The 17,524-nt window shown below is 34.3% G+C and overlaps 3 protein-coding genes across 4 annotated transcripts in view; 2 read left to right on the top strand and 1 right to left on the bottom strand.

Moving 5' to 3' along the window:
* Positions 1 to 1,331: 1,331 nt before the first annotated feature.
* On the top strand, positions 1,332 to 4,423 carry LOC115440252. 2 transcript variants are annotated; one of them, XM_030164866.2, is made up of 4 exons: positions 1,332 to 1,557; positions 1,657 to 1,833; positions 2,239 to 2,572; positions 2,872 to 4,423. In XM_030164866.2, the coding sequence occupies exons 3-4, from the start codon at positions 2,247 to 2,249 to the stop codon at positions 3,500 to 3,502; spliced, it is 957 nt and encodes a 318-aa protein (XP_030020726.2). In that variant the 5' UTR covers positions 1,332 to 1,557; positions 1,657 to 1,833; positions 2,239 to 2,246; the 3' UTR covers positions 3,503 to 4,423. The 2 variants fall into 2 exon arrangements, with proteins under 2 accessions (XP_030020726.2, XP_037303450.1); XM_037447553.1 differs by lacking the exon at positions 1,332 to 1,557 and having other exon boundaries at positions 1,589 to 1,833.
* Positions 4,424 to 5,391: 968 nt separating this feature from the next.
* On the bottom strand, positions 5,392 to 8,284 carry LOC115441583. Its single transcript, XM_030166806.2, has one exon. It carries the CDS (start codon positions 8,110 to 8,112, stop codon positions 7,426 to 7,428), a length of 687 nt encoding a protein of 228 aa, XP_030022666.1. The 5' UTR covers positions 8,113 to 8,284; the 3' UTR covers positions 5,392 to 7,425.
* A 542-nt stretch (positions 8,285 to 8,826) lies between these two features.
* Positions 8,827 to 17,524, top strand: part of LOC115440924 (N-alpha-acetyltransferase 15, NatA auxiliary subunit) — a 115,294-nt gene continuing 106,596 nt past the window's right edge. The window contains exons 1-10 of the mRNA XM_037447733.1: positions 8,827 to 9,005; positions 9,300 to 9,384; positions 9,667 to 9,929; positions 10,350 to 10,657; positions 10,931 to 11,065; positions 12,126 to 12,266; positions 12,394 to 12,661; positions 13,832 to 13,988; positions 14,770 to 14,894; positions 15,617 to 15,830. Of these exons, the coding sequence (XP_037303630.1) occupies positions 8,949 to 9,005; positions 9,300 to 9,384; positions 9,667 to 9,929; positions 10,350 to 10,657; positions 10,931 to 11,065; positions 12,126 to 12,266; positions 12,394 to 12,661; positions 13,832 to 13,988; positions 14,770 to 14,894; positions 15,617 to 15,830 (1,753 nt within the window). The 5' untranslated portion in view covers positions 8,827 to 8,948. The remainder of the gene's footprint in view (positions 9,006 to 9,299; positions 9,385 to 9,666; positions 9,930 to 10,349; positions 10,658 to 10,930; positions 11,066 to 12,125; positions 12,267 to 12,393; positions 12,662 to 13,831; positions 13,989 to 14,769; positions 14,895 to 15,616; positions 15,831 to 17,524) is intronic.

Genomic DNA, 17,524 nt, shown 5'->3' on the forward strand with positions numbered 1-17,524 from the left:
GTTTGGAGGATCTCTCTCCAAATTTTCGGGGAATTAATTAATATTAAAATAATAATTAGTCTTCAAATTTATTTATTTGTGAAAAGTAAGAAAAAGAGAGATAAAGCGAATGTGCGGCCAGTTATAGATTTCTTTTATTGTATTAACGGGCTTTACACCTGCGTCTGTGACTTAGAAAAAGAGATAAGTATAAAAATCTATACTATTATATAAAGCTGAAGAGTTTGTTTGTTTGTTTGTTTGAACGCGCTAATCTCAGGAACTACCAGTCCAAACTGAAAAATTCTTTTTGCGTTGGATAGCCCTTTGTTCGTGGATTGCTATAGGCTATATATCATCACGCTATACCCAATAGGAGCGGAGCAGTAATGGCTGATCTCAGGAACTACCGGTCCAAACTGAAAAATTATTTTTGCGTTGGATAGCCCTTTGTTCGTGGAGTGCTATAGGCTATATATCATCACGCTATACCCAATAGGAGCGGAGCAGTAATGGCTGATCTCAGGAACTACCGGTCCAAACTGAAAAATTATTTTTGCGTTGGATAGCCCTTTGTTCGTGGAGTGCTATAGGCTATATATCATCACGCTATACCCAATAGGAGCGGAGCAGTAATGGCTAATCTCAGGAACTACCGATTCGAACTGAAAAATTATTTTTGTGTTGAATAGCCCTTTGTTTGTGGAGTGCTCTAAGTTATATATCATCACGCTATGACCAATAGGAGCGGAGCAGTAATGGCTAATCTCAGGAACTACCAGTTTGAACTGAAAAATTCGTTTTGTGTTGGATAGCCCTTTATTTGTGGGGTGCTAAAGGCTGTATATCATCACGCTTGACAAATAGGAGCGGAGCAGTAATGAAACATGTTGCAAATACGGGGACAATTTATTAGTTTTGAGAGCTTCCGTTGCGTGCGCTGCGTAAACGGTTAAAGTTATGTAACAATGATGTATGACGGGATTGTTCCTCTTAAAAGTTCTAAAAAAATATATTATAAAACAAAGTCCCCCACTGCATCCGTCTGCCTGAACGTCTTAAACTCAAAAACTACCCAACGTATTAAGATGAAATTTGGTATGGAGACAGATTGAAACCCTGGGAAGAACATAGGCTCCCGGGAAACTACTACTTTTATAATGGAAAACTTTAGCCTGAAAAACTTTATAACGCGGGCGGAGCCGCGAGCAAAAGCTAGTAATATATAATATGCCGCAAATATATATATTTTAAAGTTGCATGTAGATAATCGATAAATAAAAGTTTCTAAAAATAATTGTATGCTATGATTGCTAACTTGTATAAGCTGTAGCGCTGTAATTCTATGTATTTTTTTAGTTTATGGTTGCCATTTTGTATTGCGAAAACGACGCTTCTATACCGAAATTATAATCAACGTTTCCTGTTTTTCTAATTTGAATTACATCATATATCATTTTCTAGACATAATATCTATGTGAATGTAAATATATATTTGTGGCAAGTGTAAGATGAATTCAACGGTGTCTGATGATTTAACCCGAGAAAACTTAGCGATAGAAGCAACTAAGTGTTTTAGTAGGTTATGTTTTTAATTTAGGAATTCAATCCTGTTTCATTTGTTTTGTTATTTGTTTGTCATTTGTGAAAACTGAAAATACTTATTTTAATTTTTAGAAGAAATCTTCGTTAATAACAGAAACATAACAACTTTACACAAAGAGTTGTTAGAAATAAATCTTTCAGTCACTGCCTATATCGAGGAAAGTAAAAAACATTTAAAAACTCTCCGATTGGACTGGGCACACGAGGCTAAAAATTCTCATCAAGTGGTTGATATTCTGTCGGAGAAATGTAAGTAAAAAATTTTAGAAGTTTAACCAAAACATAACCAACTACTAACCAACATGACTGCTTTCTATTTTCTATCATGATCATGATAGAAAATAGAAAGACAGATCTGAATATGATTCATTTCCGATTTCATATCGGCTTTAGCAAATGACGAGACCAGAATTGGGTAATATTTTGAATTTTGTAATATTTTGGTTGCAATATTTTACTGTTTATGTTTTTTATTTAACGTTAACTAGATACATCAATGGTATTATCTTTTGTTGAAGCACATTATAATGATTACTTACGACATTTCAAGAGTTCACTATAATAATCATTATAAAATTTAAATAAATTTTGTTATATTAGGGTCAATATGGGAAGATATATATAACATCTATAATATAAAATCACTTATTTCAGAGTTAACAATGTCCTCCCCACCAACACCACGTAAAAGAAATCCAAGATCTATAAAAAACACACACGAAAGTAACAACAATACAAACAACAAATTCTCAGAGCGACAGCAGGCCAGGACATTTATACTATGGTACAAACGCATGATTGACAATGAGAGACAGAGTTTAGCACTCTATCTGGCTGATGATGCCAGTCTAGAATGGTTTGGGAGAACAATAAAGACCAGAAAGAAAGTCACATCATTTTTAAAACATGATATGCAGTGTTCAAGGCATGATTTTACTTCTGTGGAGAGTATTGAACAGATTCAAAACAGACATGACCGGCTACCGAGGTTTGTGTACCATTGAACTTTGTAATATGCACATATTTTAATATAGTTTGTCATCAGTATATTGCTTCATTTTTATTTGCCGACCTTACATTCAAAGTCCTTTTTTCTAATAATTACTATTTTGCTATATGTAAAAAAAACTTAGCACTGTTTGTTTCTTATTTTTAATATAGTAAGTATTTCCAAACCCAACCTTACATACTATCAATAATAACAATGAATTGTGTAGTAAATTACTTTCTAGTAAAATTTTTCAAATATAATAACAATCATCTTAAAAACCTGACAAATTGTTACAGAAAAGATGAAGCTGAATTGGCTAGTCCATTACATTCACCTGAAGTGATAAAACCTGAAAGACCTGGTAAAAGACGACTAAGGTCCAATTGTAACAGTCCTGAGTGGGCCGAGGGATGCCAGCCTCAAAAAGAAATAGTAGTTGAAAATAAAAGATCAAAACTGAATCATGAAATTGACAGTACAAAGCTAGAACATCCAAGCTTAAAAAGGCCATATCCAGATGAAAGTCTTGAAATCAGTCACAATGGTGATGGCATCGGGCAACAAGTGAAAAGAAAATGTGTATCCATAACACCACCAAACCAAGAGGTGGGGCAAGGAGACTGCCTCCCATCCACTAGTGGGACTGATTCGGACAGGTCACATGATGCTTTGAATGCTCAGTTGCCCAAATTAGCAGTAGAATGCAATGGTTATATTGAATTCACAAGAACTAGAAACAATCGCAGCTCGGATTCTATGAAATGGGAAAGAAAATGCAAATTACAAATAAGTTATTCAGAAGATCCTTTAAATGTTGGTGAATATATTATATGGGCTGTACGATATATTGATGAAAGTAAATGTAGACGCAATTTGCTGGCTGCTTTTGAAGAAGCTGCCAGAGAGGATGGACTGAAAAATATATAATGTTATTTTCTCCTAATTAATGTTGACTCCTTTTTGGGATAGTTTCATAGCAAAGCTGGACTACTGCAATGAATAATTTAATACTATGTGATATATTTTTGTATGTTATATAGCATATATTTTTATGTACTTTTATCTTATACACATTGACCAGGCTGTACCTCCAAGTATTATATCAATTTACATAGACTGTTATTTTTGTACATGTAATGTTCATTGTTATTGTGTATTGTCAGCTTTAGATTGTAACAGCCGTCTTTGCTTTACTTTTGTCCCTGGAATTAATTTTACATCTTCTGCATGCTTTAAACTGTCTGTAAACTATTGCACAAGATCTGTTTTATTCCGCGTTTCGCCATACCACCGACTTATTTATTAGGTATAGTTTTATACACTATAGGTTATAGTAGATTTAGTTACGTCGCAAATGTTTAAGTTAGCGTTATTTCTATTCTCTCAGTCATTCCTATTGATTGCTATTGTCTTTCAATTTGTGATGTTTGCTGAATTCAATTTGTGCCACTGCCATGATTGTGAACAATGGAATTATTGAGTATATCGCATCTATACTACAATAATTAAACATTGAGTTAGCAACATTATAAAGCAACACTAGAAATGCAATATTTCATGAGCTTTTTCCTAGTTCTAATACAGTTAATATAATGATTATGTAGTACAAGTATTCCGAAAGTTGACCCAGTGATAATAGAAGTGTTTGACCAAAGTTCGATTTCTAGACGAAGCTGATAAATAGGCGATTGTCACAACCTTCGGCTAAAAGCGAGGACTTAAAAACTCAAGAGTTTTAGTTCAAGACTGGCTACAAGCTACAATGTTACCTTACATTGCTTCTTAACACACTATATAATAAATGCGAATGTTCGTGGAAATGTTTGTTAGAAGTAAATGTAGTAACTACTAAAGAGATTTGGATAAAATTTAACACATGGCTACAACATGTCCTGAATTGGCACATAGGCTATTTTATACCCCGGTAATTTGCTTACGTAAGTATCTGAAATTCGTATGATTTTCTAAGTAGAGGGCGCTGGCGTTCTAGAGATGTCGCTTTAGATCGCTCTGGTATAGCTTGAGATTTTGGCGGATCTAAAAGTAGCCATTTTAAGGGCCAACGCATATACGGCCGAGCGTAGACAATTATTTTGAATATAGATTAAATTAAGACAATGTTTATAATAGTTTGAAACTGAAAATTATTTGCGCTGCACTTCGTCAAATATGCGCCGGCCCATAGACGACGGGCGAGAGCAAAATACCTTGTTTTGTATTTAAAATTAAAAAATTTGCCGCCTCTGTAAATGTACGCGACGGGGCGGGCGGCTCCTACTGTGCTACGCCATTGGCATCGGTACAGTGGTTAAGGGATTTTTGATACAGGAAAGAAAGGCTAAGTCGCGAGCCACGCGATATTATTAAACATAAATTATTTTTAAACTTTTAAATTGGTTTATATTCACTTGATGGTCTAGACTCGTAGATTATTAAAAAAAATGCAATTAAAAAAATATCGATATAATGTGAATGAAGGTTTCCCTGAAGACGTTATTTTACCAAAGGTAGTGGCTGAACATGAAGCCAAGGCTTTGGTCAGGCACTAGCAAATAGTTAATAATTGCACCCCTAATACTACGACTATTTGATATTTGTGTAACAATTTCCTTACATAATACATATGTTATTTTATCTTAAATATTTGACTAAAGTGAAGTAGTATGTTTTGCAAATGGACTTTGTAAATGTTGGTATGACACTAATTTTAGATATTATAATTAAGGTTTATGTTGTTGTAACATTACTTGTGAAGTAATGAAAGGGGAGATTTTTTTGTTTTCATTATGGTAGAGATGTATAAGAAATAAAACATGTTTAGAAATAAACATTTTGTATTATTTAGGAAATCTTGAAATATTCTTAGACATAGTCATACATAAATAAATAAATGGATGTGCCATAAGTGCAAGAATGGCTTATGTGCATATATAATTGTCAACATATATTTACTTATATGTATATTTATTATAATTCTCTATGAAACTGTACGAACTTAAATACTATACTATTTGAAATAATATTTGAAACAAATTTTACATGTTCAGTTTCTCATAGAATACAAAAAATTGGGCCATTCTTGCATTTGTGACCTCGATAATGTCCCGAATTATCTCAAGAAGCAACTTTGTAAAAAGTTGAACACAAAATTGCTGGCTAAATGTTACCAATATTTCTTTACTACCTCCTGATGAGATAATTCTGTATAATTGCAAATATTGGTACATTAATATGATTTTTTTATATCCCTACAAAAATAAAAGGACACATTAAACCAGTATGAGTAAGATTTCACTATGAATTACGAAAATATCCAGATTGAGCAATTAATACTGGTTCAGATCTAACATATAAATATGTGGCACCATAATGGCATACACCGTCCATCTACTTGTATGACTAACTAAAAGCTACTAATTTTACAAACTGAAAATGTCATACTATATAAATTGTGAAGACAATTTGTAACTATAACTCTATATGTTAAGTTTCCTCAACATCTTAACATGGTATGCTTCATACATTTAATGCTTGCACACAAGTAGGGTCATTGCTTTGTTGCATGATTGTTCCTGTAGACATGTTTTTTTTTTACTACACAATTAACTATTTTGGATCAAATGTGCTAATGATTTTTTTTATTTGCTTGATAGTTATTTCACAGGACATCAAGAGAGTGTTAAGTTCGCTAAAAAAAAAAAAGTCTGCAGGTACTTTATTTAAAATGTGCATGAAATTTTCAATTGATATGCACACTCGTAATCACACTGAGCAGTTATTGGAACATATTTATGTATACAATATTTCAGTATGGTTCAATGTGAGGCTAATTTAAATGAAAGCTATTTCAATTGAACTGATTGTTATATTTTATTATGAATAAAGTAATGTATGGTGTCTTGGCTTCTTCGATAGCCTTTCGGCCAATACCCCACACTATATTGCTGGATTGACTTTTTACACATCTACTTACTTAGTGTATATTGCCTCTGCTGTCTCCAATTAAAAGGAGTTACTTACATCTATTCTACTAGCATTCAATATAATGGACAATACATGTACACAAAACAATAATTAATTACTTCAAACACACAACAAATGTGATGGCATATTATCACTTCAAACACTTTTCCCACAGAATTAGGTTTAAGTCTTTGCATAATCAAAATATTAACCTTTTGACTTACACAATATAATATTAATTTCAAGTGAGCACCTTTCCATGTTTGTCTGCTAACCCTATTTTTGCATGATATAGTTTACATTAATTTGTGTGATATTACTAACAAACAAAACTTTAAATTATATAACAACTTGCCATACTTAAATATGTAAATAGAATGTTTAGGGTTTAATGATATAACAGGGAGTATTGCAACAGATATAAGGTCAAAAGGTTAAATCCATATTTTACTATGCATTATTAAACAAGAGATTTCTTTGTTTCTGGCTACAAGCATTTTATATGCAACTTATAGTCCAATTAAATGTTCCAAGCATTATAAAACTTATATAAAATAATGTATAGTCGGCTGGTATTTTTAAAATGCCACATGACCATTTCCAATCAATTTTATTGCATTTTTCTTAGCTATCATAAAATAGTATGAAAGTATGATAAAGATCATTTAATATTAGCCTTGGACCATTCTGCAAATTACAAGAGAGCTTTTAGGTCAATAAAACATGTCCAATTCTAATATTTTCAACTAAAACCTTGCTAATTAACATAATTATTGTAAAAATATTACATAAAAATGTTCATATCAAAAATGTAAACATATGGAATAAAATGCAATACAGTTTCAGATACTTTGTTGTGTATTACAAATGATGTATTACCAGACTTGTTACTGCAACTGTGAATCAAAATCATTGCCATCATTTAATACATTTGTGTCTTCTAATTCTTCTTTAGCATTATTCTCAAGAACTGGTTCATTAATTGGATTGTTAACATTCAATGCAGAACTCAGTTTGGGAGGTTGAGCTGCTGGAGTAACCTTGGGGGCTACAGATGGATTGGGAACACTTTTCGTAGTTAATGCATTCTTGAGTTTCTCTACTTCTTTCTCCAACTCTTCAACTCTCTGTTTCCGTTCTGCCAGTCGAGCTGTTAAGGTGTTTCTGTCGACACGTAAACTATCTAAGACTGCCGATCTACTTTCTTGCAAGTTTTTCAAGGACTGCAACTCTGTCTTACACAGTTCTACATCTACGCGAGTACTATTCACTTGAACTTCGGACTTGGCCAATTTATCTTTGTATTCCGCAACATCGTCGACTAGTTTACTTTTTTGTTTATCTAAATCGTTTATTTTCGTGACGTAGCCATCGCGCTGTTCGAGCAAAGTTAAAGATTCCTCCATACATGTTGTTTGCTGTTTTGAACATTCTTGAAGTTGTGTACTCACCTCGGCGATTTTGTTTCGTAACTCATTCTCTAGACTCCAACTGTTTAATAGTGAAAGGATCAACAAAATGCACACAGCAAAAATAATGTACATAGGCCAGCGACGCATGTTTTCTATACCCATATTAATAAATCTACTCTAAATAAAAACTATAAGTGGGAACACAAATAGAATTGCGTGTCACTTATATTTTAGTGATTTTTTTTTTACTTTTTATATAAAGTAACAATTTCCCAACTCCTATTTCACTTTAGCGATCAGCGATGACAGTTAACATGACAGGTAATTGACATATTTTGACGGATGTGTTGTGGATAGGGTTGCTCATGGATAATATTGAAATTATTGAATAAAATATCGGATTGTAACGTTACAATTTCTTAAAATGTATAAAAAATGCGGCTTGTATCAAATATTTATAAAAATCTGTTGTAGTGTGCGTAAAACAGAAAAGTGCTTACAATTTATTATGTATGCGTTTATAACGTCACAAAATGGCCTAGTAAGTATGTATGTTGCATTTTCTATGTAGTACTTACATTGTAAGTGACAATTTTTATTTGCAATAATATACACATTGCACATGGTGGCGCGTTCTTTCTAGATGGTAGGAAAACATCACGCGCGCAAAATATCAGCGGTACCTACATACTCTATGGTGCAACTCTTTATATTTTGTAGTCGATCATTTTTGAAATCATATAATTACATCGTCACACTATTTTTACGTACCTTTTAATTATATAAATTTACACGAGAATTGAATTATCAGTAATATTTTTTACATGTAAATTGATCTTATTTAGGCATGCAATACCTTTGATCACGTGACCAACTTCTATGTGTCATAGACAATAAAATCCTTCATCGACTTCTTTGGTTTATAGCCACGAGGTTTTTAGAAATATTTCAATTTATTAGTGAAATAATAAAAAAACACCACAATTTCGTCGAACAAAATGCCACCCAGCAATCCTTTGCCACCTAAAGAAAATGCTCTTTTTAAAAGAATTTTGGTGAGTATGATTGTAAACATTCAATTTTGATTTTGTATAGCCTGTCATCCCAAGTGATTATGATGAATTTTAGAAGAATGCATTTGAATGCGGCTCGGAAAATAATAATGATATCCTTCCCATTACTACTTGATACTGAAACAACATATAGTATTTTCGAATAGGCTCCTATGTAGCAGATATATAATTTTTTGTGCATGGAAAAAATGGAAAAGTGTTTGCACCCTTGAGCTGCATCTAATAATAAATAATAGGTTAAAACACTCTAGTGATAAGCCTCTCGTTATCTTCCAGCGTTGCTACGAACATAAACAATACAAAAATGGGTTGAAATTCGCCAAGCAGATTCTATCCAACCCTAAATATGCAGAGCATGGAGGTAATTCAATTTATAAATATTATGAAAATGAACACAATACCATTATATTCAAACAAGTACAGGGAAGCATTTCATTCATGAATGTGAGAAAAATTAAACATAACAATGAAGTAATCTAAATGAGTTTCATCTGTATAAAACATTGATTTGGATATATCGAGGGACCAATATGATAATTTAAGTAATTTGAATGAATGCATATACTTGTAAATATATATTTTGTTAGTCATTTTGAAGTTGGTAGTATATGTGCATAGCTAATCAAATGTTAACATATTCCAGAAACTTTGGCAATGAAAGGATTGACATTAAATTGTCTGGGTCGTAAAGAAGAAGCATATGAATATGTTCGCCGTGGCCTCCGCAATGACCTGAAGTCCCCAGTTTGTTGGCATGTTTACGGTTTGCTCCAACGCTCTGATAAGAAGTATGATGAGGCCATTAAGTGCTACCGTAATGCCCTCAAGTGGGAAAAGGAGAATATTCAAATTTTGAGAGATCTGTCTTTACTTCAAATTCAGATGAGGGATTTGGAAGGTTACAAAGTGAGTGTAAATTCTGCTGTGGACTGAATATTTTTTTGTTTAATAATATCTAATAGATGGGAGTGGCCTAATTTTTTTAAAATTTACTTATACAACTTCCACCTCCCCAATAAACCAATCTATGTATTTGTGATTTTACTTTTATAGTAACTAGGAGAAAGGCCCTAGATTTTTTGGATCAAACCTGTGCTTTTTATTGGCTCTGCCTATTTGTTTAAAGTCTTATGGAGCCAAAGATTACTATAAAGTAGAGCTATTTACTATTTTAGCTATATAAGTAAATTAAATTAAAAATTCTGTTGAGATTCATATCAAAATTATCAGTTTCTAATAAAGTGTAGTCTCTGTTTGGCATTAACATTAGTTATTGACCTCTGTAATTAATAATTCTATAGCAGAAAATTTATAATTTTATTACAGGATACCCGATACCAGCTTTTCATGCTAAGACCAACACAAAGAGCATCATGGATCGGTTTTGCCATGAGTTATCACCTCCTAGGTGACTATGAGATGGCGAACAGCATCTTAGATGCATTCCGCACTCATCAGATGAAAGGCCCGTATGACTATGAACATTCAGAGCTGCTTTTATACCAGAACATGGTTTTAGCAGAATCGGGACAGTATGACAGAGCTCTACAACATTTACATAAGTTCCAAAGCCAAATTCTTGATAAGTTATCTGTGAAAGAGACCTCTGGTGAATATTATTTAAAATTGAAGAGGTGAGTTACTCATTTTATGATATTTAAACACTATTATTGGTGTGGGTATTTATGAGTTTAAATCATGATGTAAGTTTTTTAAGTAAAGTCTATTTGGTAAATCTATCATCCACTCTGTTCTGATTTTAAAAATTATTTCATGGATATTATTTTTATTTATTGGATCAAGGATTGAAATGGATACAAAATATGCCAAAAAATCTGCATGTTTTACAATAATAAGTGTTACAATTTGTCCATTCATTCTAAAAGTTTCGTTTGATCAAACTTCAGGTTCAAAGAAGCGGAGGTGGTGTATGAGGATTTGTTGAAGAGAAATCCTGAGAATGTGATGTATTATGAAAAACTTATAGAAGCTAAACAACTTAGTGATCCTGATGAAAAAGTGGCCTTTTACGATGTATATAAGTAAGTTAACATGTGGTCCAGATATGCTCTGCTATTTTATTATATAGTGTAGAAACTACATCTGGCATTTGATAAAAGTATAATGTTAAATTGGTTATTATTCATATTTTATGGGAAAGTATCATTACATTATAATCTGTATCATTCTGTGAAGGCTTTATAAGACTTAATATAGTAGAGGTGGGCTTAAAAGGTGTGGCGAACTGGGCAACCGCTCGGGGCCTAGAACCTAAAGAGCTTTGCGTCGTGCCTTGGTTGACCTTTTGTCGTACTTATGAAACTGTTAAAAACGGGGCAACATTTTTTTGCTCTGCCTGGGGCCTCGCATAGTTTTTTGTTTTGGCCTGAGGCCTCGCATCGTTTCGGGCCGCCACTGAGCCCAATTTACATTTGACATACATAGAAATATTGTATTGTGTTGATTAAATTGTAGCAATAATTATCTAAAGACTAATAGTATTTGCTTAAAATACTTGTGTAGTTTCTATTCAATGGGAAATATTATTTTCAGCCATAATTAATATGTGAACTTTGGTGTGTAAACATTTTTTTTATTGAGTATACAAAGTGATTCACTATAATCACCCCTGTTGGAAGGTAATGATAATAATATGGTCTGTGATATATCATGTTACACAACAATATAAGTATGGTATATTTTTTATATGATCACAGCAAAGTGACACCACTGTACCTGATGGTGAGCAGACAGGTCCAGCTAAAATTTCAACTGACGATAGGTGATTACCCTTCGCCATTCGTAATAATTGTAGTATGTTTGAAGTAAACCTTGGTGGCGTAGTTGAATTGCGTGTGCGGAACGACTCCGGTCTAAGTTTGTTGTTTCGAACCTCAGATTAGGCAGTTGGTACTTCTGTTCAGTGTGAGTCCGGAATCTAGAATATCTGCCCGATATGGCGATAGGCTCGCCCCTTATCGCATCATCGGACCGAACACATAAATGAACAGAGGTTTCCCTGGTTGCACTTGTGCCTACGCCTTCGGGGATAAAGGCGTGATGTGTTTTTTGTTTGTGTAAAATAAATTTTGTTGGTTCCAGGAAAGAGTATCCCAAAGCAATAGCGCCGCGTCGGCTGCAGCTGACGGAGGCGCAGTCGCAGCCCGTGTTCGAGCGGCTGGTCGACGAGTACCTGAGGCACGGCCTGCACAAAGGCATACCTCCGCTATTTGTCGATATAAGGTACATATTATCAATGGGCACATCTGCTAAACTTACATTTGAATATAATATTAAAAACACAGATTTTTACATTTTAATACCAATAAAGAAGGCATTGAATCAACATGTTTAAATATTTATTTTTCAGATCTTTATACGAGGATCAAAGTAAATCGGACACAATAGAGAAATTAGTGTTACAATACATAGAGAATCTTACAAAGACTGGTACGTTTGGCCCGGAGCCGAGCGAAGTAAAGCAGCCGGCTAGCGCGCTTCTCTGGGCGTATTACTATGCGGCGCAGCACTTCGACTACAAGAAGGACACGGACAGAGCGCTACACTATATCGACGCAGCGATAGAACACACACCTACTTTAATAGAACTATTTATTGTCAAGGGACGGATATACAAGGTATGTGTGTGCATTGTTTGTTTGGGTCTAGAACTTTAAATATTATTAAATATTTTCTACACTTACGAACTTTAAATATTATTAAATACTTGGAAACAAAATTATGCATTATGACATGCTTCATGTGGTCTCGAAAAAAACTTTGGACAATGTAAGAAAACATCTGATTACTGATGACAATAGTGTATGAAATGTATTTTAGTATAGAGTAAGTATCATAAAGAGGCTAGCTTAATGAAGTCCCAATAGACATAAGTACCAATAGAGGTGCCAGCATTTATGCTGACCATACTTAACTAGAAGTTTGAGACTAAGAATAGGCAAATAATGGGGTAGACTATATTTGATTGTGCATAATGGTTTATTCTTAATCATTAATAACAACAAAAAGAAGCAATTTTAAGAAAATAGCATAACATTTCTATGGGAAATTAGTAGAAATATTGCAATGAACAAAAGTAAGCGTGTAGTAGAGATATTCTTCCATTTCTTTTTTATATCCGCATAATTACGACTATTTACCACCAGTGACGTTACACATGTCTGTGCGAATTGTTATTGCTTTAGAAAGATACCACATTTTTTTGATTTCTAAAGCAATTTGATAATCCTATATGAGCTATTGACTACGGTAAATTTTTGATAAAAGTAATTATAAAAAAAAAAAACAATATTTTATGAGTATTTTCTTTTTATATGTTCACGGTAAAATGACCGTTCTGCACGCGATGGTAAGTGGAATGGGGTCGAATAGAACGTCGACTCATGAGAGATGATTACCACATTGCAGTCGATAGAAAGCGGCGATAGCCTAGTTGGTTGTGGAACGGATTGCCGAGACGAATGTTCGCAGATTCGAAACACACATATCTGACTTTTTTAAATATTATGTGTGTATTCTTTGTAAATTATTGCTTGCTCTAATGGTGAAGGAAAACATCGTGAGGTAACCTGCATACCTGAGAAGTTCTCTATTGGGATTTCGAGGGTGTGTGAAATCTACAAAGCTACACTAGGTCAGCGTGGTGGACTAAGGTCGGAGCGGAGGAGCCCCGTGCCCAACAGTGGGACAGTATATAATACTGGGCTAATATAATTATCATTCGACACAATTATGCCGTTCTGTTGGACATTGCGTGTAAATGTAAACTGTATGTATGTATATTGCAGCACGCCGGCGACCCGGTGTCGGCGTACCAGTGGGTGGAGGAGGCGCAGGCGATGGACACGGCGGACCGCTACGTCAACAGCAAGTGCGCGCGCTACATGCTGCGCGCCGGACACGTCAAGCGCGCCGAGGACATGTGCGCCAAGTTCACCAGGGAAGGTACTTATGTCTCACGTCACCCGCGTAGTGCTGTTGCAAACTTTGGATGTTTTTTTTAAATCTTTATTTATTTCGGGGTTTTTATCCAGCTAGAATATGCCAACCCCATAGTACCTTATAACCTAAATATGGCTTATACTATTTTATTATTATCTCACATATAAACAATATCTGTATGTAAATGAAATTAGCCTTAATCCTAGCTACTGGATAATTGTTATTATTTGACATAATTTCCTGGCAACGTTTGATTTTGGGTTTGATAAAATACTTTGGAGCAAACCTACGCCTTGTATTTCCAACTTTGGGTGTTGCTATTATTTTTTTCTAGTATATGGCTACAAGCACTGAGTTGCTGTGCTACGCCAGTGTTGTTACTTATGGGTATTCGTGTTGCTTGCCATCCAGCCGAGTGTCTTTCTCGTTTCGTCATTTGTTAGTATAAAAATACGAGCGGCAGTTGCGTCACGTCAATTCCATTAGAAATCTAGTTAAAGGCAAATTGTTAAATGGATCTTCAGATAACATGGATTTGAACTCTAAATTTGCTCGAATCAGTTTTATTGGTTAATTTGATTGTAACATGACCAAGAAAATAATAAACATCGCCATGTTGTTCTAAAATATTATGGAACCGATTACTAGTAACTGGTTACTGGTACTGGCAATGTTAAGTTTAAAACGAGAAAACAAAAGTGGCGACGGAAAAACAGGTTTTCTATAGTCTATATATAATAAAATTGTATACTTTCCGTACCTAATATGCTTGTAAATGTTCCAGGAGTACCCGCGACAGAGAATCTGAACGAAATGCAGTGCATGTGGTTCCAGACGGAGGCGGCGGCGGCGTACCAGCGTCTACAGCAGTGGGGCGAGGCGTTGAAGAAAGCGCACGAAGTCGATAGGGTGAGTTAACATCTAATTTTCTTTTTAGACGGCCATGGTAGAGTGACTCTACTGTGTTTGATGGTATGGTTCACCGATGAGCGCAAATATGCTGGCCTGTTCGAATTTCATGTACAGAAACTGATCTCGGATCTCGTCAGTGACCGTAAATATGGTAGCCTGTTTGTATTTCATATAAACAATCTGATCCCAGAACGCGATACATTATCGTCAGCTTTTATATTTTATGTATGGAATGTTTTGTTACTGGTGTGCGATGTTCGCTTTCCGGAAACAAATATCTTACTTTCAGGCTAAAATATAAATGCTTTAAGCATTAACTCTTGGTCTCTCGTGGCTCGCCGGCGAGCCAAGACAGCTACATGACATTTGCGTGTGTCACGGGATTATAACCTTATATACTACATAATATATACTACATAATAAGGTTATTTTTCCGTAACACGCCTAGCTGTCAATGTTTGCCGGCAAACATTCAGCTACCTCACGGGTTAAACTGCTAATTCTGACATGTGACAAAATTAATTGACTTATATTAGTTTTTCATGATCGAAGGATCACATATCGAGTTTAATGTTTCCTGATTTAGATCATGGTTATGTAACTATTAAGCTGATGCATATTATGTACTTAGAATATATAGGTAGTAAGATTTTTCTTTATTTTCCAAATATTTTGTGTTGATATGAACCAAATTAATTTTTGTTATTTGTTATCTGCAGCATTTCTCCGAAATAATGGAGGACCAGTTCGACTTCCACTCGTACTGCATGCGCAAGATGACGCTGCGGTCGTACGTGGGGCTGCTGCGGCTGGAGGACGTGCTGCGCTCGCACCCGTTCTACTTCCGCTGCGCGCGCGCCGCCATCAGCGTGTACCTGCGCCTGCACACGCGCCCGCTGCAGGACGCGCCGCAGACGGCCGAGCCCGACACAGGTACGCATACCACACACACCCCCCCCACGCACTTCATATGCTCATCTCCGACAGGGTCGACAACCTTTGCAGTGCAATTCAAACTTCTTGACGGGTCTGAATATCGCACGTTCCGGTGCGCTAAATACTATATTAGTTGTCAGACGCGCGTGTTTTTATTATTGTTTCATTACGTTATAATTAAAAATGATCCTTGCAAGGAAAAATTCTTAAAGGTATTTGTTTGGAAATTGGAAGCAATATCATTAACATTCTACAAAATAAAGATATAATGTAATAAAAAGGAGTGTTGTATATTTCAAAATGAAATAACAAAAACAAAATAGTATTTTATAATTTTGATTTCAATGATGAAATTTCAATTGCATCTAAATATTATACATATTGTCGACTCGATTGTATTTACGCGGACTTGCACTTACAGCTAACTTCACAGCTGCCAAGAAGTTTGAATCGAAATGTACTTATCATTACAGTATCAACATTCCTATTCCTTTCGTTATTATTCCATTTCCTTATCTCGAATACAATTTAAGATATTTCTAATAAGGAAATAGGTTTGTATAGTGCGTCCTCTATCATAAATGTTAACACAATTGCATTTAAATAATGCTCCCAGTGATTATTTATAAATATATATCTAGTGTAAAACTACATACGATAGATATATTTATGCTCCGCGATTGTGTTAGGTAAAAAATGGATTAAAATAATAATCAATAAGGGTGTTGCAAATTTCTAGATATTTAGATTTGACACATAAGATTACTGACATGTGGGATGTGGACTTTGCAATTATTATTGTCTAGATAGACATTTCTGTCCAAGAGTTGAAATCAAAGAGTCTCGGCCGTTATCTCCGGAGGCTCTCAATTGGTTTCTGGGCCATTTTGAGCAGATTCTTCACTTTGAATCAATGACCAGTGGTGGGGTCCCGAGACGGGCCATCAAAGGTGATTCATTTTTTAAATTATTTTATATGTATTAAAGTTTTTAGATAAATATTAATAATACAAAATAACTTTCAAAATAAAGAGTATAAAAACATCTACACGAGTGTTGCAAACAGTAGATATATTTTTTTAAATACGCACAATTTGATCAAATTTACGTTCAATGTTTATACTTAAAAAGCAAAGATTGAAAAACTAGACAATATTTAAAAAAAAGATACATTATGGCTGTGTTTTTTTTTAAATGTTCAACTCTCTTCTGATCTTGAGTGTCACAACTACCAAACTATGTTTAAGCCATCTAGTAATTTTAATTATAATACACTTAGTGATTGCCTTGCCCTTGTCACAAGATGTTTAAAAAGATTACCTAGTAATTAAATGAGCTACAATATCCTTCAAGATGGAACACAATTGCACCTGAACAGCTATTTCATGGCAGGAATGGATAATGCGGTAGTAATACTGAGACAAAATCTCATATACGGAGATCTATTATACCTTAAATGTTTATAGATCTTTACCTGAGATCTATTTATTCATATATAAAATGAATCCCTATTTCCCTTAGTTACGCCATAAGTTGGAAACGGCTTAACCTATTTCATTTTTTTTTTCTAATATCTTGTAGAAGGTTTTTATCAAAAGAAAAATTAGGAAAATTGCTCAAAAAACTGGATAATGTCAGAAAATTTAACGACTATTTTAACTTCGCGCGTTTGGTGAATGTGAGTTTTGAAA

Source organism: Manduca sexta, chromosome 7 (genome assembly GCF_014839805.1).
Source record: "Manduca sexta isolate Smith_Timp_Sample1 chromosome 7, JHU_Msex_v1.0, whole genome shotgun sequence".
NCBI classification, from domain to species: domain Eukaryota; kingdom Metazoa; phylum Arthropoda; class Insecta; order Lepidoptera; family Sphingidae; genus Manduca; species Manduca sexta.